Source organism: Dryobates pubescens, chromosome 11 (assembly GCF_014839835.1).
Source record: "Dryobates pubescens isolate bDryPub1 chromosome 11, bDryPub1.pri, whole genome shotgun sequence".
NCBI classification, from domain to species: domain Eukaryota; kingdom Metazoa; phylum Chordata; class Aves; order Piciformes; family Picidae; genus Dryobates; species Dryobates pubescens.
The window spans coordinates 23,291,969-23,314,015 of record NC_071622.1 but is presented as its reverse complement, the minus strand read 5'-3'; the positions used below and the strand labels follow the sequence as shown (position 1 = coordinate 23,314,015).

Genomic DNA, 22,047 nt, shown 5'->3' with positions numbered 1-22,047 from the left:
TTTGTGGGAAAGAAACTAAAACTCAGTTATTTTTAATCTTTGTGAAGCAAGTAGAAAAGCAGCTCTTAATCTGAGTGCAAAACCATTTAAGATTCCTTATTGAAAATGAGACTATGAAGCTATATATAGGAAATACAGTTTGGACCTTCTGTGTAAGTGACAAGCAGATGTGTTTCTAATATAGAATAGATACTTTTTACAGTCATCTTGCAAAATACAAAGGTTCCTTGTGCTCCCCCCCCATAGTGCTTGGATGCTAGTGGGAGTTGGAGGTGCAGAAGGAATGCAGAACTGAGCTCAGTAGTGATGGCAAAAGGAGAGTTTTCTTTGTGGGTGAATGCTGAACCCTGTTACTTATTTGTAATTGCTTAGTTAGTTACACTGGGAAGATAACAATCTGTCTCTTATATGAACACTGCTTTAAACTAGAAAAGCATGAATCTCTTCTCAGGACTGCTGGTGATAGAAGACACACTTGATTTTAACTCATAAATTTACTGTTAAGGTTGAAAAAGAGTACAAACATTCTTCTTGTTCCTTTGTTTTCCAGCCAGATAGTCTTGTGTACTAATTTTAATTTTACAAACTGCCAGAAATGGGACATAGAGGGTTTTCTAAGTTAAATATTCACAAAGTGAACAAAACGGATTAAATCAAAGGGTGATTTCATTAGAGTCAGCTGATAGTCCTAGCTGAAGGTTTTCTGAGTCTCAGGGATCAGCAGGTGAAATGGTCCAATCTTCCCAGCATAGTGCAGGAGAGATCTGCATGTGTATGTCTGGTTTGCTATATAATTTAGATATATTTTAATTGTTTCTAAGGTGAAATAAGTATTTCAACTTCAGAAGCAGGCATCTGACACAGAAAAATGACTGGTATGTGTTAAAGAGTCTCCTGAGTGTGAATTGTTGCATTTGATTTAGAAGATTTCACAAGGATCCCAGAAAGGACTGGCTGCAGGAAATTATGCCTTTTTACTAGCTTTGCAGATAAGAAGTTTATCAGTGTCAGTTTTGTGTATAAGTTAACAAATATAAATAACAAATACAAAATATAAATACATATAGAATACCCACAAATATTTGGTGGGTTTGGCTTGAAGTGCTCTCTGTGCCTAGCACCTCTTACTGGAATTTTGATAGAAAAACAAAATATTTGAAATAAAACCTTTTGTGGTGCTATGGTGTTTTCTGATTAAAATTAAAAACAACAACCAGCCAACCAAAAAACCCACAAAAAAAAACCAACCAAAAAAACCTCATTGTTCCTGCATGTAGCACTTGTAAAATCTAGGAAAAGCAGGAAAAAAGTTGTCATACTCAGTTTTACAGTTGTCTTGCCCAAAGTTATTTAGTCTCTTCTAAATACAGCCTTTAATTCTAACAAGTTTGCAGCTTAATAAGAGCCGTGACATTACTACTAAAGTGAAGTCATACCTAAAACACACTGAAGCAATTATGATTCTCCTGGATTTGTTTTGTACAGTAGTGAACAGTAGGGTTTCCATCTGCCAGAAAGACTGAAAAGTTGCTTTTCTTTTCTCTGTAGAGCTCTCTTCATTTCAGAAGAAACCATTCCAGCATTGGTTAGTTTATCATTGTTCTATTTGTTGATAATAGAGGGGAACAAATTAAGCAAAGCTTAGGGGTAATTGCTAATGTTTTAAGAATGTGAAGTCTTACGCATTGATAAAAGATTTGCCCTCTGGATGGACACAATAGAGAGCAGTGGCTTAAAAGGAATTAGGAGAACACACGTCTCTTGCGAGGGCTTAAAATTGTACTACTCAGTATTAAATACCAAGTTTACAGTCTGTAGATGTAAGGATTAATTGTTGACCCTGTTATCACAATAGTAGTAGAATCTGGCAAAACTGAAATTCTTTTTAGCAGAAGATTACACATAAGGGATTGTAACATTAAATGTCAGAGCTGATGTCTATTTCACATACTGTATGCATTAAAACTTTTGACATACAGTGAAGTCCCCGATGAATAATACCTTTGGGATTAGTGAAAGTACAATCAAAGCTTTTAGTTGTATGATTAAAAAAAACAAAAACAAAAAACCAAAACAACTTAGCTGATTCTCTGTTAAATTAAATAGGATTACTGTAAATGGCATCATCTGCAGATCTTGTCCCTAGCTGTGTTTTATAGTTTTTTCTATGCTTACAGCTGAAGAATGTGCAAATGTTACACATTTGAAATCTTCCATTGAAGAGGGTTCAATTTCTTCCATGTTTAATTGCTTATTTCTTCCTGTAGCAGGGACCACTTTTAGACCTTGCCTTTTTTTGATATGGTCAATGAAACAGGATATTCCATGAATTTAATACTTGTTTTGCTGATTTTCACAGTTGGATGTACTAGCTCCACTGTCTGTACAAAAAGAACTTTTGGAATCTTTAGCGGAGGCCTCAGCACAGTTAGACACTTGGAGTGCACTTCTGATATAATCTGCTGTGGTGTAAAATAGGAATAACTCCATGGAACTATTGAGACTGATGTTAAAATACTGTAAAGTGATGGATCAATACAGATCTGCACCAGATGATGAACTAGCCCAGTCTTTTGTGGGTAACAAGTGAAACATTCTGTGGAATCAGGATCAGGTCTTTAGTGCTTGATTGTAGTCAGTGTTGCTGAACAAGTGATAAAAATGCAAACTTTCAGTAATAAAGAAGGCATATTTTGTGGTGAAATACATAAAGCAAATATGAAATGTCAATCTCAAGGTCAATGTTACACTCTAGAATTTTGCCATGTAACAAAACCCAGATATACCTGTTCTTGCTTTTTGCTGAATACTTTCAGTAAAAAAAAAATGCCTGCAAGCTAACCTTATTAAATAAGATCTCAGTGTGTAGTTGTATACAGGCAAGTTTTCCACTGGTTTCAGTATGGGATTTAAATGGGTATTTTTTGGTGTTTGCTTTTCTTTTTAACTGTATGAGTGTTAGAGATCAGCTTTTAAAAGAGATCGAGTTAATAGTTGATGAATAGAAAAAATGTGTCCAATACATTCATAGACTGTCATCAGTGTCTTTGAAACACTACCATGTATTTAGTAGATTTTGCAGCATAGAAAGTCAATGAACAAATTTCCAAATAACTGGTGTGGAAGCAAAAGTAAGCCAGTTCTGAGCAGTTTCACATAAACATTTCTCTGTTGGTGAAACAAGGACCATTTAAACCATTCCTGTATGCATCTGGATAATCTCTAGTTCACATAATTATTAAATATGAAAGCACTGCAATAACACCTTCTTCTAAAAATATCACCAGCCAAGATCCCAATTACATAATTAATCTAAAAGCTAACATGTAGCAATGGGTGAGATGGCCTTGATGTCTCCAGAAACATATACATGGACAATATATAATCAGTTTATCTCATAAATTTGTATTTAGATACATATTAAAAAAAACAACAAACACAACACAAAAAACCAACCAAACAAAAAAAACCGCCATCCCACCACCAACCCACCTTGTTTTCTCTTGAGCATGATGTAATTACTGTAGGCAGCTTAAGTAGTTTTGGTTTTGTACCTGGAAGATACTCTGCAACTTGGTTTTGCAGCCCACAAAAAAGAGTTCTTGTTACCCACTTCTGTAAAATTCTTCAGTTCACATCTATGAAAAATACTGAAAACTTCCTAAAGGATGCTGCAAAACTTAAGCTTTTGATGCTTCCTCCCACTACAGTCTTCCATTGCATGTCTGACCTTTCAGTAGAGAGTTTGGAGGCAGGCAGATCTAAGACTGCCAATCCCAAAAGCCTGTGAGGAAGTGCAGGTCTGCCCAGCGATAGCCAGTAGGAAATGATAGGAACAGAAGAGTGCCTTTTGTGCTGCTTAGGCACCTGTGGCAGAACTGCAGAGAAACTTTACTTTGGATACGGAGACTAGAGCCTGCAATGGGAAGGTAAGAGAGTGCTTTCTAACAAGTGGGAAGCTCAGGGAAATATTTTGGGCTTTACATGCTATTGAATTCCTGCTCTTGTACTAATGCTTAACAGATGAAGAGCACAGTAAATTAGTAAGTACAGATAATAATAATAATGATGTTTATTTCTGTTTTTAAAAGGTATATATGATACCTTTCCACAGTAAGTAAAAGTGTATAAGGGTGAAAATCGGAACAAAAATATTCTTACGACAATGGACATAGCACAGATTGTAAGTAGTAGGTGACTCTTGTATTGTATCCTAAAGGTCAACAAACAAATTCATATTCTAACACTGCTAGGAAAGACTTCCTTAGGAGTAATTTGGCAAAGAAGCGGCATTTATTACTCCTCCTGCTCTAGCAAGCGTCGGTCTAGCTGGTAAACTAAACTGCTTTCAGAAACTAGACTAATTACCTGTGAGAAGGAATGTAAGGAGGGGAAAAGTTACAGGTTTCACAGTAGGAGAGCTGCTGAAACAGCTTGATAAATGGTAGCTAAAATAAACCAATGCAGAAGAACTTTGACACAATCTATATTTAAGACTGCTTTTAAAAGAAAAGACATTTCCCTCTTTTTCTGACCTGACAGTACCATTCTGAGAGGTCAGCAACAGAGACTGAAGACTAGTTACCCCTTCATAAAAGTTCTTGTTCATGAAAATATTGTCACCTCTTGGACCATCTAATGTCAGTGAGAAACCTTCATCATCGTAGTTTTTATCTTTAGCCACCTGTAGAATACGTGGAGAGTCTTTAGAATGAGCACTTAGGGATTCAAAGGTAAAGAAACAAAATAACTATAGGCTATTATGCCTTAACTAGGTAGCATAGTTACACAAAATGGTGGAAGAGCTAGCATTTTCTGTTTGTGTTCCTAAATACATTCTTAGAAACCTAAGCAGAGGTAGCTCACTTGGAAAGGCATGTCCACAAACATGCATATTTTAGCCTACCAGGTTATAATAGCTTCTGCTCTTTAAATGATCTGTCACAGTGAAATGAAAAGACTAAACCTAAAAACCGCACTCCATTTAGTATTCAAGATTACTATTTTGGTGCTCTTAAGTTTTAGTTTTGTGATACTTCCACTGGAACACACTGCTGGCAGAAGGAAATATATTTCCATGGAAAAAATATGAAGTAAAATAATAGTTACTGAGAAGCATTAGTCTTCCTAAAATTTTCAGATAACTCTTTTTACTGGGGCAAATAAAGCTCTTTTCTACTCCAGGATTGTATCTCACTAATTATGAGTTATTGATTGTAAAATGTAAGGGCTGTTTGTGGAGTCATCACTGACAATTCTCACTTTCACATTAATCAAAAGAAAGGCATTGCTGGAGAATTATGATTAACTGAGAAGTTGTCTGTTCATTGTATCTGGGAAAACAAGAACAAGAGAACCCAAACCAAACCCCCAAACAACTGTTTATTATAAAAAGTACTATTTATTATACCTGAAAAAAAGGAAAAGTTACAGTTACTAAAGTTAACAGCAGAGCTAACAGTTCCACACTCAGTTTGCTAAGGTATGGCTGTAAGATAAAGAATATTGTTCTCTCTTTTATTATTTACATTTGAAGTATGTCCCCCACCATGCTATTGAGGGACCTTGGATATCATGTAGGTGAATATAGCCTTTAAACAAGGAAGAGTTATTGTGCCTGGGCTCTCTCATAAAGAGAGTAAGACCAATGAGTAACTTTTTTAGGCATTTGAACTAAAGATAAACATTTTAGTCTAAATGGGCCTTCCCCTGAACAATTTCATATGGGAATGAATTTAGTAGCCACCAGTTGCCACTACAATTACTTTTCTGTCAGTCATTTAACTAAATCCAAACATTTTTTACCAGACCTGACCATTCCAATGCAAATTTTCTTGAATCTGATACTTATAATGTTCATATAATGTACATCCTTCTACTTGAGGTTTATGTGGTCTTCTACAGGAAGCATTCCCTTAGAGAGATGTGGAACTGCTAAGCACTTACACTGAAAACTGACGTCATCCTTAAGACAAGGAAGCTTGATGTCACATTGAATATGTCATCAATACAGATTGTGTGTCCAAAGGACTTCAGTCTCTGCATTATTGTACAATTTCTCTTGCTAGCATAACCTGTATTGCAGTGGTACCTGGGAACCTTCTCTAGAGTCATTTTCCATGGAGAGAAGTGAGAGCTATCTTATGTAACAGGTTGCAGCTCAAAGGTATCAGGAAGTCAAAGGGAAGGAAACAAGTTATCTGATCTTGTACAATAAGTACTATTTCTATTATATGACTTTATAACATATCAAAAATGAACCTGCTGTTTTTACTAGGTTCTGCCTAACTCAAGAAGAAATCACTGAACAATAGCAGTAGTTCTTTAGTACAGTGCACTATAAAAACATCAGAGTTTGATCCATATATATAGTATCTATATCAGTAATAATAGGTATTATATATCACAGATTTTATTTCCATTTAGAGACTGTGGAATGAAATGAAAGCTGTGGTATTTAAAATTGTTTGTATATGGTCAAAATGTCATCTGGATTGTTGCAGAGGTTCTTTTTCAATCCATGAGCCATTATATTTGTAAAAGATGTGGTTATTAATTCATTAGCTAGAAAGCAGAGAGAAGTCACTTTCAGCCACTAGCTTGCAGACTATGATCTTCCCTGACTCTGTGAGGTGTCTTCCTACCTTTTCTATCCTGGTCCTTTAAGCAGGTCAGTGCTGGCTGTGTAAGGACTTACCATCCTTTATTCTTCAAAGAGGTTAATTCTAACCAGTTAGGATCTAAATGCTTCTGTTTTTTTCAAGAACTGTTTATTTTTGACTGGATTCCTACATGTCTGTTCTTTGTGGCATATTGAGAGCAACTGTGTCTGGTGCTTTCAGTAAAGGCTTTAAGCAGATCATTTGAACACCCACAGTGAGCTCATCAAGAATTTTGAGACTGATATCCTGGCAGCCTGGTCAGGGCTATTGAACACTAGCTCTGAGTAGGTTGGCATAGTTCAGAATAATGAAAAAAATAAAACATCAACAACTGAATCCACTGAGACAAAATTTCCACTAGCAAAGAACAGTGTTCCTCATATATGTGGTGTATGGCAACCCTACACGTGACACAGGAAAAGGGAGTAAGTAAGGGAGAAGTGCTTTGCACAGAGTGCCCAGTTTTCAGCTTGGAGGTGACAGTAACAGCTGCGAGGACACTACCAAGTCTGGTACCTCCCAACTGAAATAAGGGATTGCTTGCATCCTTATCAGGGCACTATCAGAAGCAACTTTGTTATGAAGAAGCGTATTAAATCTTGTAGGTTCTTGCCTGGTTTATTAAAGACTTGTAAAGAAGTTATTTGCTTTTTAGCTTTTAGTCAAAATGCCCATCTAAAATCTTTTATATGAATGAGGGAAGCAGCTTCTATTACTTGTTATCTCTAAATATTCACCAAGTCAGGCATGTTACCTTTGGAGAGAAAGTAATTGCTTGTTTTGCACAGGCTACTAAATACAATTTGTAATTTCTGTGACAAGTTACATTTCTAGCAATCTTGGTAAATTGTGACTGGTATTTTCACTATTTACATTTTGCTTGCAGAAATAAATGTCCTCTATTGACTATGAACAAAATGTTAGTTCTTATTATCTGGAATTTGTGGTTTGAAGGTTGTTCTATTAGTATTCTCTTTTGGGTCTGGAAGCTTTTTAGCAGCAGAGCTGGCAGGGAATAATGAATAATTTTGTGTATAGATGAATACTCTCCCAGTCAGCCAGGCAAAGCACAGCCATTATTCTAAAAAATAGTGAAGAATCTGGTACAAATTATAGAAAAGATCAAAGGAAAAAGAAATTAGCAGTGGTTAACTTATGCAGTGACTGGGAATTTTTACTAATATTTCCAATGACTAGCGTTAAATTGCTTTATACGTACTGGAAAAATAGACATTGGTTACCAGAAAAAAAACTGTGGTAGTTACTTCACTATGGTAGTAAGTTCAGAATTGTGTGGAATATCTATAGAAAATTCATTATATCCATTGAAATTATTTAGATAGTACTTAACAGAGAGGTAAGAGTTTCAGAAGTTGCATGCTATAGCAGCTTTTCTTTTGAGAATGTTTGCACATAATCTCTTGAATTGTCAGGATATGTAGAGTTAAAGTAAATTCAGGTGTAGATTATAGTAGTAAGTCAACATTGGCTTGCAACAAGCATTGGCTATTGAGTTTGTATTTGATAACGTGATCTGAAAGGAAGTGGAAAGGCCTGTGATGAGAAAAACAAGAAGCTCACAATCATCTTCTTGTGAATATGTTTTAAAATAGAGGAAGCTGTGTGCATTCTAGGCTGATTGAGGGTACCTCAGATTTTTTTTGTTTAAGGAATGGTGGTATTCAAAGATGGTTTTAACCACAAAGCTGAATTCTTCATATTTGGCAATGCCAGGATGAGCTAGTTAAACTTTGTTCACATCTACTACTGATACTGAATACGCTAAAGTGACTTCTGAGATACTACAGTGATAAAAATCAGTGACTCTGCCTAGAACTGCACAAATAGTAAAAAACATGATAGACTTGTTTACAACAGTGTCTCTAATTACAATTTGCATATGTTTTTGAATTCTTTTCACTGGTTTGGAAATAGTTTTTCAAATAGTTGAATATACACGGTGAATTTTGGGCTTGGAGTCGATATTTACTGACAAATAATAATAACAGAGAATAAATTAGCTATATTTGATGCCACAATGCAGTTCAAAGGCATGATGAAGGGTGAGATTTACCAAATACGTTTTACAGCTTTAAGAGTGAAAGTCAAAAAAATCCACTTTGTCTTTCCAGTTAAAGTGGTTATGAGTTTGCCAACATAAAAAATGCAGAAGTCTCAGTGAAGAAATGCTCTCTTGAAACTGTTTCCACTCAAAAAAAAAAAAAAATCAAAAATCAGTGAAGCCATGATCTGTAAGGTAGATGAGAATGAACATCTTAATTTTTAACAAGAGGAAAGATCTGCAGTACGTAAATTGTGTTCTCTCACTGCCTCTATTGAAGTAGTTGTTTATTCAGTACTTGGCCCTTTTGCCATGGTGAACTTTTAGATTAAGGCTTTCTTGTCATCTTTTTATTTTAATAATTTTCTATCAATATTAGTGCAGTAGCAGCTCTGGTTTTCAACTTGAAATAGCTGGACACAGAGCATAAATGCAGCCTCATTGTACTTGGGCTCTAAAGTACAAACCAAGTCTGTTTGAAGTGTATCTTGGAAATAATGAAAGACTGATTTGGTCCATTCAATCCTTGCAGGAAAAGCAGGTACATTTTTCTTCCTCTCACTGGATGAGAAACAAGATTAGCTTCTTTCTTACCACTTTGTGGCTGAGAAAGCAGTCATATGTAATCAGAATATATTTCAGTGTTAGCAACAGACAGGTTTCTGATGGCAGACTATTAGTAGCTGAATGCTTTTGTGCAAACTTTTAGTGACACTTCTTGGAAATCACTCATTGAAAGAATGTGTTATGAGTTTCTATTGCTAAGACTCTGATTTTGGGAAAAGGCGATTTTCAGCCTGTAGTCAAGCAGTTTGAAGATGTGATCATAACAATTACATTGGCTGGAATCAGCTCATGTATGTTTTTAAACGACTAATCCTGTTTATATTCTTGTGTAGGAATAATCTGAAATCGAAATAGGATGAGTTACTGCTATGATTACATGTACACTTTTGCAATTAAATTAATATCCTTTTTTTAGAGGCTGTATATTGAAGAGATGCAAGATGAGTGAATTTGTTTGTTTTCTTTGTTAGCTGAACCTGTTGATGTGCTAAAAGCATTAGAATTTCACAGTTCTCCAGAAGGAGTATCAAGAACAGCAGGATTTTGCACAAACAGAAGGGATTCAAAAGGATCAGATGTTGCCTACAGGGTTTCAAAAGCAGCACAGCTGAGTGCCCCAACAAAGCAGCTGTACCCAGGTAAGATTCTCAGAATTTTATATTACTTTGGGAAATTATCTTACTGCTTAGGTTTGTGTGGTATCAAAAGCACAGCATGCAATCCATCATCAGTATCAAAACCTACTTCTGTTATCCCTAGACTTAGGCCTCCATATGAATGACAGGATGTGCTCTTTATCCACTGAATGAATCTGTTTTCATTGGCCTCAGTTACAAAGCTTTTCACTGGCAGAATTGACCTGTAAGTCATACTACCTGCTCTTTCATGATGGAGTCTGATGGAGACCTTATTTGGTGGCTTTAGCAAGTTTCCTCCAGTTCCAGTAGTCTGTTTAAAAGCAGTACTTCCTGGAGTACTGCTGTGGTGATAGAAATGAGTTGTGGTTGGCCATTGCAAAATCATTCCCAGAAGTACCATCTGTTAAGAATTACCTAAGAGTATCTGGGTATTTGGGGGACTAAATGAGGCTTGTTGTGGATAGCAGGTAATGTGATACCATCTTCTCTAAAATGAAATAAATCACCTTTTGAAAAAGGTTTTTTGAATGTTGAGGAAAGACTTTCACCCCATTATTGTGCTGTCACTTGTTGCTTGACCCAAAATATTTAGGAAAATTCTAATAAGAATATTAAAAACCAAAATCATGGAATGCTTAATTTTTCTGGTTTGATACATCATGAAGAATTGGAATTACTCTGTCCATGAATATATAGATTAGATGTTGACAGAGAAAATGACTTTTTTTTTGTCCTTTCAAAGTGGCAATCATAGCTGTCACATGAGATCTATAAAAGAAGGAAACATACATTATTTTGTAGTAGTAATGCTATACACAGTTCAAGTATAACTTACATGTTCACTTAAGTCATTAGTTTACTTTTTTGTTCATAGAGGAAAATAATATCAAAATTCAGAACAGAAATTTTTGTTATATTTTAACACAATTCTTCAGTTTTTAATATATGCTTTCAACCAAGTAGCATATAACAGAACTATCCAGCTGAAAATACTGTTCATTGAATGGCACATTACAATGTCTTGCTGATATTAGTTGATGTGTACAATTAATTACTTCTTCACCTTAGTGAGGTTAGCAGAATGTGGGCTGCTCTTTCTTTAAAAAATGCAGAAATGATCCATTGTATTTAAAAGCTACTCAAAGCTCACCTTTATATTCTGAGTTTTAGAATGTGTGTCATTGAAGCCAAGTGGTAGAACAAAAGGCTTTAAATGAACATTCAAATAAATGGACGGAAGATTCAACTGGAATCACTGGTAGTTTTTGAAGTTTAGAACAGTACAAGCACCTTCTGTTAAGTCAAAAATGGAGAGCTGAAAGGCTGAGAGTTTGGGTTGACTTGCACTTTTTCATGAATCAAGTTGTAGCATAAAGTGGAGATTTGGCAGCTGCAGTAACAACTATTTATATGATTCTTGAATGCCAGAACAAATAAGTACTTCATGTTGTTGGCTGACATCTACATTTCTATAGCCTTTGACTGCCTCAGTTTAGGTACTTTCAGTTCTGTTTTACAACTGCTATGAATTTGCTTGATTTTGCCAATCTGGTGTAACACTTCTGTGTGCAGGAGACAAGAAAAAGGGTTGGAGGTGATTATGGCAATTACTGCCTTTCCAGTCTTGCACGACAGGCATCCCTTCCCCACCACAGGAAATTCTTACTTTCAGATTATTCTTATAAGATATCTGAATGATCTCATCCATTTTCATCAGTGCTCTGTAGTAGTGGAAAGACAACAGAGAGTCCAAGATAAGACCAAGGTGTGAGACATCATTTGAGCTACCCAATGCAAGTTGTAATGCATCTATGCTTGCTTGCTTCCTTTTAACTCATGTAACTCATCAGAAAGCACAGGTATCTTTTAGCCACTGCAGCTGAAAGGGAGCTACGCATGGCAAAAGGAGGGAGCATCAATGTATCCATCTTCTGTAAATGGATCTAACAATATTTGCCAACTTCCCAGAATATAGTAGGCATTGTCACTGACCAGAAGGTATCATGTAATTGTAAAGCTAACTGCCTAGACTTTTCTTGTACTGTTTGTTCATATACTTTCAGCTGTCCTTTACAAAACCATAAAGGAATGACAGGAGTGGCGGCTCAGATACATACAAAGATTCTAGCAATTTTCCCTTCAATTATTATTTTTGTTATTTTTTGTTACTGTTCAAATAGAACTATACAAATAAAGAACAAATTGTAAATTATTTGATTTACTTTTATAATTATTTTACATATGTGTCCAAGAACTATATATACGTAGCAATACATCAAGTTACACATGTTAGAATGTCATTAATATTTTGACTTTTTGACTTTTTCAATCAAAAATGTGTTTAGAGGAGATTTACTTAAAAATGCACACTGTAGGTGCAAAAAACCCCAAACATTTGAGAATATTATATCACAACAATGGTAACAAAAACTACTGAACTGAGACACTGGACTTGTTTACAGTCACCTTTCTAAGGAAGCTCCAAGGTTTTTTATAGGATTTTGTCTGTTTGAAGAGCACATGTCCAGACTAGCTGAATTCATCTCACCTGCCATAAGCATTTCCAGCCTGTCTTTCAGACAGGGCAAGTATTCAGTGCTTTTCAAATTATTTCTTTGGCCTTTGTTGACAGTCATCTTTTCACTTTATTTTCTTCAACAAAAGAAGCTTTTACCAAAAAAAGCTTAAAAATGGTAGAAAGCATGTAAAGCAACATTGCAGCAGGCAGTATAATAAGAGTAGGTCTAGGAATTCTCTGCCATTTAAAGAACAGTGAAGATTTTTGTATTTTGTTTTCATATTGTAATAAAAGAGTTAATGCCATCAAAATCTTGTCTTCATGGAAGGCTCCATGGATTTTCTCACAAGACCTGCCTTATATTTTCTGCATTGTAAGAAGCAATTCCTAAGTCAGCTTTTGATGTTGAAGTATTTTATCATTGTATTCATTTCAAAAATATAACATTATTGTAATAAAACCTACCATATTATATTATTAAAATGTGTTTTAAGAACGTTTTACCCACTCTTGTGCACAGAAAGTTGTGGTTCTATTCTTTGCCAGCATCATGATTAGATTCTAATCCTTGTGTTTCCTGCATGTTAAATTGCAGCTGAAGCAGCATGACTCCAATGTATATTCTGAATTTTAGAATCTCAGCTTTGCACTTCATTTGTTATTGAGCTTAATAGACTTTCACATGAAGTGAAATACAGATTTACTTCTAGGTTCTAGAGAGGTACCTCTAGGATCAACAGAACAGTACTGCATACAAACCTCAGTCCTGCCATTCCAAAAAAACTATATTCACTTTTAATTTTATTTAGTTTTAGTTGCAAAGGTTGAAACAATGATTGACACATAATCTCCATTTCAAAGAGAAAGAATCAGGGAATAAAAGTTAACGTTCTTCTATTTTGCCTAAACCATCTATTAAATGAAACTAACTGTATTTTTTCAGTGTTATGCACAATATTGTTGTCAAATACATATGATGAGAGCTACTAAAGCAAGTGGCTGTCAAGGGAGATGAAATGCTGAGAACATACTTGCTATAATATGAATAGTTATTTTGTTGAGTGAAATTGTAGTGCATGCTTCTAAATTGGAAGATTGCTGCAAAGAAGATGAGTAGAAAAAAATGCAAGAGAAACTGTCACGGATCTCGCATATATTGTATTATTACATAGATTAGCAATGGATTTACAAGTTGTGTTTTTAAGAACCATTCAGGTATATCTTGCAGAAATTAAAGCAAGGCTAGAAAGAAAAAGAAAAAAAAAAAAAAGGGATGAAATATTTTATTGGTATGATTTTTTTGGTTATGTGTTCATTTTTGAGTCACAAAGCCCATCAGTTTGTATGCAGGACCCTTATGCAAAAACAGAAACTTTCAAAGTGCAGATTCATCTTCTCTGAGTTTGTAACTCTCTATATAACTTTGCTTACAGGTGGAAATTTTCCTGAAGATTTTTCAATAGTAATGACAGTAAAACCTAAAAAAGGTATCCAGTCCTTCCTCTTGTCTATCTACAATGAGCAAGGAATTCAGCAAGTTGGTGTTGAAGTTGGTAGATCCCCTGTGTTCCTGTTTGAAGACCAGAATGGAAAACCTGCCCCGGAAGACTATCCTCTTTTCAGAACAGTCAACATTGCTGATGGCAAGTAAGTGCACCCTCAGTAAAGACAATCTCAGACACCTAGTTTTGCAGGTGTTATTAATGGAGTTGTTAATTTTTTGTACCCAACTTCCCTTTGTAGACAAGCAGTCATTTTCAGGGAGTGTCATTCTAGTGCTTGTAAATGGCCATTCATTGTTTCAATTGCTTTTTATTCATTGTGCTGCAGCCCAGGAAGTGCAGCTACAGCCTTCAGAGATACATAGAATTCAGTTTCATTAAAGCAAAAGGAAACAAATCAGTAAAGAATGAAGGGCAAAATATGTTTATTCTGCAATAAACGATAAATAAAAGAAAAAAGGAATTGTCTGCTAGCCCTTGTATTATTAGTAATGGAATTATACCATGTAACCTAAACCTGATGCATTTCCTAAGCAGGAGTGATAAAACAAAGCAGCAAACTCTTTTTCTTCTTTTTTTTTCCCCTTCCATTTACATGCTCTAAATAACAAAATGTTGACATGGATTTTAAAATTTCACTCAAAATGTAGAGAAACTGGGGAAGAAATCAAAATTAACTTGGTTTGGTACCATTTCCTGCAGTGAGACTGTAAAACTTCTAAATCAATGGAGTCAAGCCTATTGACAGTGAGCTATGATTTCATGCTTTCAGCTTCTACGTGCTTTCAAAATACAGACTGGCAATTTTCTTCTGACTCAGCTATTTTATGAAGGATCTAGGACAACAATCTTCATCTCAAAATGAGCTATATATTTTTAAAGTGTAAACCATGTAATGTGCCTGAGGATGCATGCACAGTTTGCTTTTATAATGATCATGTTTAACCACATTCCAGAGAAAACATGGAATTAGAGTTCTGGCTCAGTGATACTGTTTAGCAGTCAGATCCCATTAGCTTTGAGGTGTTCCTTTTGATACACAGAAGCTCTTTGTAACAGTGATCTAAGCTGTCTCTCTGATTTAGACAACCCGAGTGCCACAAATGCCAACTAAAATAATTTAATTCCAGTCTTCATCTTGCCAGTCACTAATATGACACTTTGTCAAATATTCTTTGATGTTTTGCTCCGTGTTAGTTTACACAGTGGCCTGCTCTTGCTCTTAGATGTTTAAGTTGTCATAGCAGAGAGGGTCACTAAATTAATGCAATCTCTCCTGATAATAAAGACTCATAAAGAACATAATATGGTTGGGCAAATTGAACAAATCTGTACTCCCAAATGTCTTCAAAATAAAATTTGTCAGTATTCTGAGTCACTCCATTCACTTTTTTGGTGATTATTTATATAGGCAAAATATTGTTCCAGGAAAATTGGCAAGCATTTGTAAGCATATGTATCTGGAAAAGCATGGATGTTGCAACTGTTGTATACCTTTGAAAAACGTTTATAGCTATGGTATGTGTTCAGCTAAGGAAAAAAATGGTAAAATTTTGGTGATTGATCACAGAGAAGAAGAGGTAGTTGGAGAAGATCGGCTTGAACTTCACCTTATACAGGATATTCACAATGAGCTATGAATCAGATGCCTTTTTACTAAGGAACAGAAGTTACATACTGAACAAACAAGATACTGTGTACATTTGTATGTACGAAATAAGGAAAGAAACAGTGATGTTTAAAATTTTATCTTTGACTTGATTGGTGCAAAATCTGCAATAGACTCTCTTGAGAAGAATACAATGATCTAGTTTTAAAAACAAAAATTGCAGTAGAATTATGTTTGGGCTTTTGTTTTTATTTTTTAAATAGGTGGCATCGAGTAGCTATTAGTGTGGAGAAAAAAAGTGTTACAATGATTGTTGACTGTAACAAAAAAACTACAAAACCACTTCCAAGAAGTGACAAAACAGTTGTGGACACCAATGGCATCACTGTCTTTGGAACCAGGATTCTGGATGAAGAAGTTTTTGAGGTAAAAACCAATACCAATCAAGTGATTTTGTGTTGATTCAAGTACCTCATGCAAATCAGGAAAAAAAATGAGACAAAAGTTGGTATAATGTAGAAATGACAATTAATGGAACATGTTAGGCTAGGCTGAAATAGAAGTAAGATGAAGATGTGTCTCTGTTGGAAGACATGGCACGGTCTTCTGTCTTTTAGGTGATGTTGTATCTGGAATGAGCTTGCTTTTTTTGTCTTTATGCCTAATACAGAGATATTTGAGATACTTAGGAGAATTAATCTTGGAAAGTTGCATGGAATGATGCTGAAACATTTTATTTCTGTCTCTCTTAAACATTTACAGATAATTGTGCATGCTGACAGTATCTGAGAGAGGGGGAGAGAGACCTGGAATGTTTTCTGTGTAATATGAATCCATTATATTGTTTATCCCACTTATTACTTTTTCCAGTAACTGGAACATACTTTGGCAATACAGACATATATGTTTCCATCACTTACTGGCCAAGAAGTACATATAGGAAGGGTGAACTGCCTTTTAGGAAGTATGTAACTGCCAATCTTGAGGCCTTTCTAGGTAGAATCCTTATGTCAATGATTATTTTTACAGGGTAGTCATGAAACTTCTTTAAACCTACAGCACTGAGTTTCTTTTATAGTATTATTTTGCAACAGTCAAACCTGTCAAATTTGAATTAAAACTGAAAACAAGAAAACAGGATCAATAGTTAACTTATTTCATATGCAGAACATCTGTCCTCAATAAATGTCCCAAGTTGTAATCCTAGCTTGAAGCAGAGCAGATACTTGAGAAACTGCATGGGCATCAGGAGAGGAAATATGAATGTTGAGTGCAACGTTATGGGATTGTTAACTTTCGTTTCCATGAGCATGACAAAACCTGAGCCTTTTGAAGGGGGAGAGTTCTGGGATAATTCAATGGGCCAACCAGTGTGACATACTTGGTATTTGCAGCCTAATTTGCCTGTAATCCCCAGTATAGTTTGTGCATCTGAGGGACATTATTTTCTATTTGAAGATGAATTCCATAGATGTCTGTTGTGAAATAGGTCCAGGAGTTTTGGTTCCCTCATGGGATAATTATTTTCAATTTGTATTTCTCTCTTGGGTCAGAAACCAAGTGCCACAATATATGTATTTGGAAAAATGCATGCAATATTAATAGATGTAAGGAAGAAAAATCCAGTTAAAAAATACAATAGAAGTTGATAAACTGATATTTTGTTAGCTTGGCACAAGTGATGTTAGATTCTAATGGAAACTAAGGCATCAGGCCCTGGCTTGTTCTTGCAAAATTTGTAACCTTTTAAAATGTTGTCAAAGAGGGAAGTGCACAATGAACAAACATTGGTGTTTGGTTTCCTTTGTTCAGTGCAATCGCTAAATAAAAAGGCCGGTCTGCATTTTCAGAGGTGCTGAAATAATCGTACATAATTGTTGGAAAATCAGGAGATACTTGTTTTGATCTTTTGCATGAAGTAATATGTTCAATAACGAAGCATGCTAGGGACCTTCCACCTCTGAAGTTGACTATTCACAGAATCACAGGATGTTAGGGTTTGGAAGAGACCTCTGGAGATCTTCAGGTCCAACCTCCCTGGCAGAGCAGGACCATCTAATCTAGTTCAGGTCACACAGGAACGCATCCAGATGGGGCTGTGCTCTGTATTTTAAACAGCTTTAAATATTAAATAAATTTTTAAAAATTGTTAGAGAGGACTAAGACTGTACACGTAGAAATACAGAAGCAGCATAGGCTACCTACAGGGTAAGAAAAAAGAGATAGCTCTTGAAATTTCCTGCTGTCGCAAAGATTATTAGAGACTCGGAAAGAAGGATGAAACTGTGAGTCATGACAATGAGTAATTATGTTAAGGCAAAATAATTCCTACCCTAGCAGTCCCTTCTCAATGATAGTTTCTTCCATCCACACATTTTGCAGTTGCATATACAATTCCTTCCACGCATTCAAGCCCCATAGAGGAAGAAGAGATGCGAAGGGAAGAGGTAGAAGGCAATAATTTTTTGATTAGCAACTGTTGGGAGAGTCAGTAAGGTTGAAGATGTACTTAGCAAATTGAAATTGGTACTTAAAAATCCAAATGAGCAGATTAATTGAACAACCCCCTCTATAACTACCTTTTTCTTAAAGTTAAGCTTAGGGGAAGCTAACACAGGCACAAGGATATAACTTGAACAGCATTTGTTAGAACTTCAATAAAGCTACTTCTCTCTGGGTGATTTATCATGTGCTGAATGATGAAAAAGGAAGCTAATGATCAATTGTTTGATGAAATCTCCTACACTGGTGGGCCAAGTCAGTCTTTCAGTTCCAGCTGAGACCCACCAAGAAGACGACTTTGAACTTATGAAAGAAATTGTCCTGCTCTCTGTAAAGTCAGTTTACAGACTGACTCTACCATTCAGCACTGAGAACAGCAACATTTCTCCCCTCTGTGATATCAATGTACATCTCTATATTCCCCAGTTAATTAACTTTGTTCAGAGAAATCTGTTACATGCTTGTAAGGCTGTTCTTGTCATTGCTGGGGGATAGATGTTGTCTGAAGTCTCTTACTTCAGTGAGAGGGTTCCAGGCTTTTCTTTCAGGATATGTTTCTGCTTTTTCTTTACAGCCACCATGGGTACATTTATACTTATGTCTTGTGATTTGAATCTTTAGCTAGAAAATTGTTTTCTGAAAATAGGCAATTAGAATGTCCCTCAAAGTCTGGCTGAGCAAAACATACTCATTTTGCCTCACCCTTTCCACACTCTACCCAGTGTTCTTTGTGTCTCATTGGAAAGATTTTACCCATCCTTTAGCTGCTGCTGCTGCTATGATTTGTGGCTGTTTCCTGAAATATGTCTTCTGCTTAAGAGTCTCTTGGTTGTGCCTTAAATGTTCTGTTTATATAATCTGTGGTAGCACATAGTGATGTTTGGTGGTTCCATGGCTCTCCTAGGTAGTATTTCTGTGTTGTGAACCCTGCCGTGTCTTGAGACCACAAAAGGCTGAAGAAACAAGGAATACAACATGTGTTGTTCTATGTGCAGGAAATCTAGTCATAATATTAGATTGAAGTGTCCTAATTTGCTATTTCTGTATATTCAACAAACATAACGTTCCTTGGTAAGTTTACCTACTGGTGCTAAAGCTAAGAGGCATTTCCAGTAGTGATTTCAGAATGACCTTCTGTTTTAACTTTACAAGCAAGACAGAAAAATATCTTAAGTATTTTCCCAATTTTGTGGGGAGGCAGGGTTCTTTATACGAGGAAATTCTATTGTGGCATTACCTGCTGCTTATTCCTGAACATTAGTGCTAATCTGAGATTGTACAGCATTGTACTCAGTTATTGTGAAAATAATAGATGTCACAAACAAGATATTGAATACAAGCAGGCATGAGGTGCGTACAAAGCAACTTATAAGCTGTCAATGTGTCTTAAAATAGGAAAATGATGCTGTCTAGAAAATGTTATACATGGAAGAATTTTAAGTTGTGTCCATCTGTGTTTGTAGTCCAATATGTTTGTAGTTAAATGTTCAATAAATAGCAGGGATCTTTTTGTTCTTTGTTAGCTTTAAGGCTTCATCATTCCCATTTAGTACTGTTGGTGTGAACAACAAAAGCTTTTTATAATAAGTATTTTATAACATGTTATTAACTAACAATCTTTATGTAGATATTTCCTTAAGTGGAAGTTTTTCCTTCAAAATTCCCCACATCAGACTGATGCAATGGTTTCTTTAGGCATTGCACTGTGAATTGTAACAAGACAAAATCTGATGTATGTAAGACTCTTATTTAAAACCAACAAAAGCTTTAACTGCACACAGTTTATGAGATGAAGTCCTTGCCGTAATCCTGATTAGTAGAGTTTAGATTTTGATACTATGCATGAACCTGTTTTCATGGAAAGGGGGGGGGGGGGGTGAAAAAGGCATTCATACCTTTATGTAGAACATAGAACTCCTTTACACAGTTTGAGTGAGCAATTGAAGATAGAGTGCTTTGAAGAGTCCAAATACACAAATGCAGAAAAGCCATTCACCTGTGTGCATCCTCCCTGCAGAAGGCAGCAGTAGCAGAATGGGTGGAGCTTTTACCGACTGACCAAAATTGCTGAAATAGCCAAACTAGGGAAACTAGCCAAAATAAAAACTCCCTCAAAGGCGTGTTGTGTGAATGGTGTGTCTGTCATCAGGATCCTCTGTTTCATTCTGTCCTGTTGAGCTGCACTGCTAGCTAATGTAGACACTGTCAAAATGATTCCTGTGATGTGTGTATCACCCATAGTAATTTCTAGTGACTCACTAAATGTTTAGTGTCAATTAGACCAAAAATTAATGTTTGCCGTCAATGGGATGGAAACAAACAAACAGACAAATGTAATAGGTTCCAGATAAAAATGCTGAGAAGCAGCGGTCTAGCTATCAATACCACAGAAGTGGCCAACTTCTAGCATTGGGAGTGAAAAATACCCCAATAAACACAAAATATTTTGCAAAACTAGAACAGTATAAAGCAAAGCAAACTATTTGGCCAGTTTGTAGGCACCTAGTGAAAAACCAGCACTTCCTACAAAAGCTTTCTGTTTGGATTTTTTTTTATTTATTTGAAACAATAGTTGATTTTGTTTGTTATTTTTGTGTAGTACTTCCATGCTTATGTTCTGTTTTCCTTGTTTTCCTTCCTTATTTTTGAAAGCTGAAAGAGGGGAGAAAAGGAAATCAAAGCTCTGGTAACTTGTAGGAGTTCAAGTTCATTTTCAAGGAATATTCCCAGGAAACAAAGGAAAGCTCATTTAACTAAACCGTTTGTAGCTGCATTTGAGATTAACGGTCTGGACTCCGAAAAATGTTACCTGTTACATCAGCTCCAACAAATTTTACAGATAGGATCATTTAATACTGTGTGTAATACACAGATATTTTAGACATCTGTAAATGAGATTTCCAAAGTAAATGATAAGGTAGCACCTTTGTAGGTCTTTTACCAGGAAAACAGAATGTGCTTGGTCACACAAATGTTGAGTGCATGTATATGTGTGCTGTGGACACCTGCTCTAGATACAGGCATTGCAGTGAAATCTGATCTCTCAGTGGAGAACTGCCGTAGTTTGATCTGTGAAAAGCTGGTTTGGAGGTTTAAAATAATGGCACTATCAACCTGTTTCTTAACAAAGCTGAATCATACTCCTATAAGCATGAAGTTTGAGAGAATCAAGAAGACACTGAGTTATGTGGAAACTTTGACCTGCACAGAATTCTGCTGTCACAATTTATTACTTTTGCAGTGCTTCATTCTGGCAGGCTCTAAATGTCTTTCTCTAGCTATATTGTGCAATGTGCTTGGGTTATGGAATATTATATTAAAGGGCTCTGGAATTCTTCAGTCCCTCAAATCTTTGCAGGGAGATTAAATGAATTCTGCAGCAGGTTTTTCTAAATTCTATAGTAATAATATCCAGGCTGTCTAGACTTTTGTTCTTTGGAGTCTATAGTTGTAGTGTCACATAACTAATTGGAGAAAACTGGTACTTAATACACGGGTTAGGGTTTCTGCTGATTTACTGAAGAGTCCACCCTGCAATACTTTAGCCCACATCTGAAAGTGAAGGTTACTGATGTTTTTCTCTGGAGCTGCCGTAATGCCTAGCACTGGTTTTGTTACGCTGTTATCACCCTTTAGGTAGTCATCTTTAAAATCCAGTTATCCGTATAAGCACATAAGAGAGAGTCGTTTTATCCAGAATGTGAATCGGAAGGATGATATTTTGCTAACTGTAACCCTCCCACTCTAGTTGTAGAAAGTCTTTCTGAACCTCTAATATATAAATTAGATGTTTATGTAATTGCCATTATTTTTCTGTTTGTGTCAAACTGGCAAAAGGGCAATGAACTTTCTCCTAATGAAATAATTCTAAAAAAAATCTCATAATCTTGCACAGCCACATTTTTATGTAGCATCCTCATTGTGCAACTACCAAGATCACTTCTTCTTAGAATTGATTTTTTAAAATGTTTTTAATAATTTCTGAAG

At 35.7% G+C, this 22,047-nt stretch overlaps 1 protein-coding gene across 2 annotated transcripts in view; it reads left to right on the top strand.

Annotated features, from left to right (window-relative positions):
• Positions 1-22,047, top strand: part of COL11A1 (collagen type XI alpha 1 chain) — a 129,337-nt gene that overhangs the window by 3,290 nt on the left and 104,000 nt on the right. For both annotated transcript variants that reach the window (XM_054165094.1, XM_054165093.1), the window contains exons 2-4: positions 9,762-9,929; positions 13,881-14,094; positions 15,822-15,984. In XM_054165094.1, the coding sequence (XP_054021069.1) occupies positions 9,762-9,929; positions 13,881-14,094; positions 15,822-15,984 (545 nt within the window). The remainder of the gene's footprint in view (positions 1-9,761; positions 9,930-13,880; positions 14,095-15,821; positions 15,985-22,047) is intronic.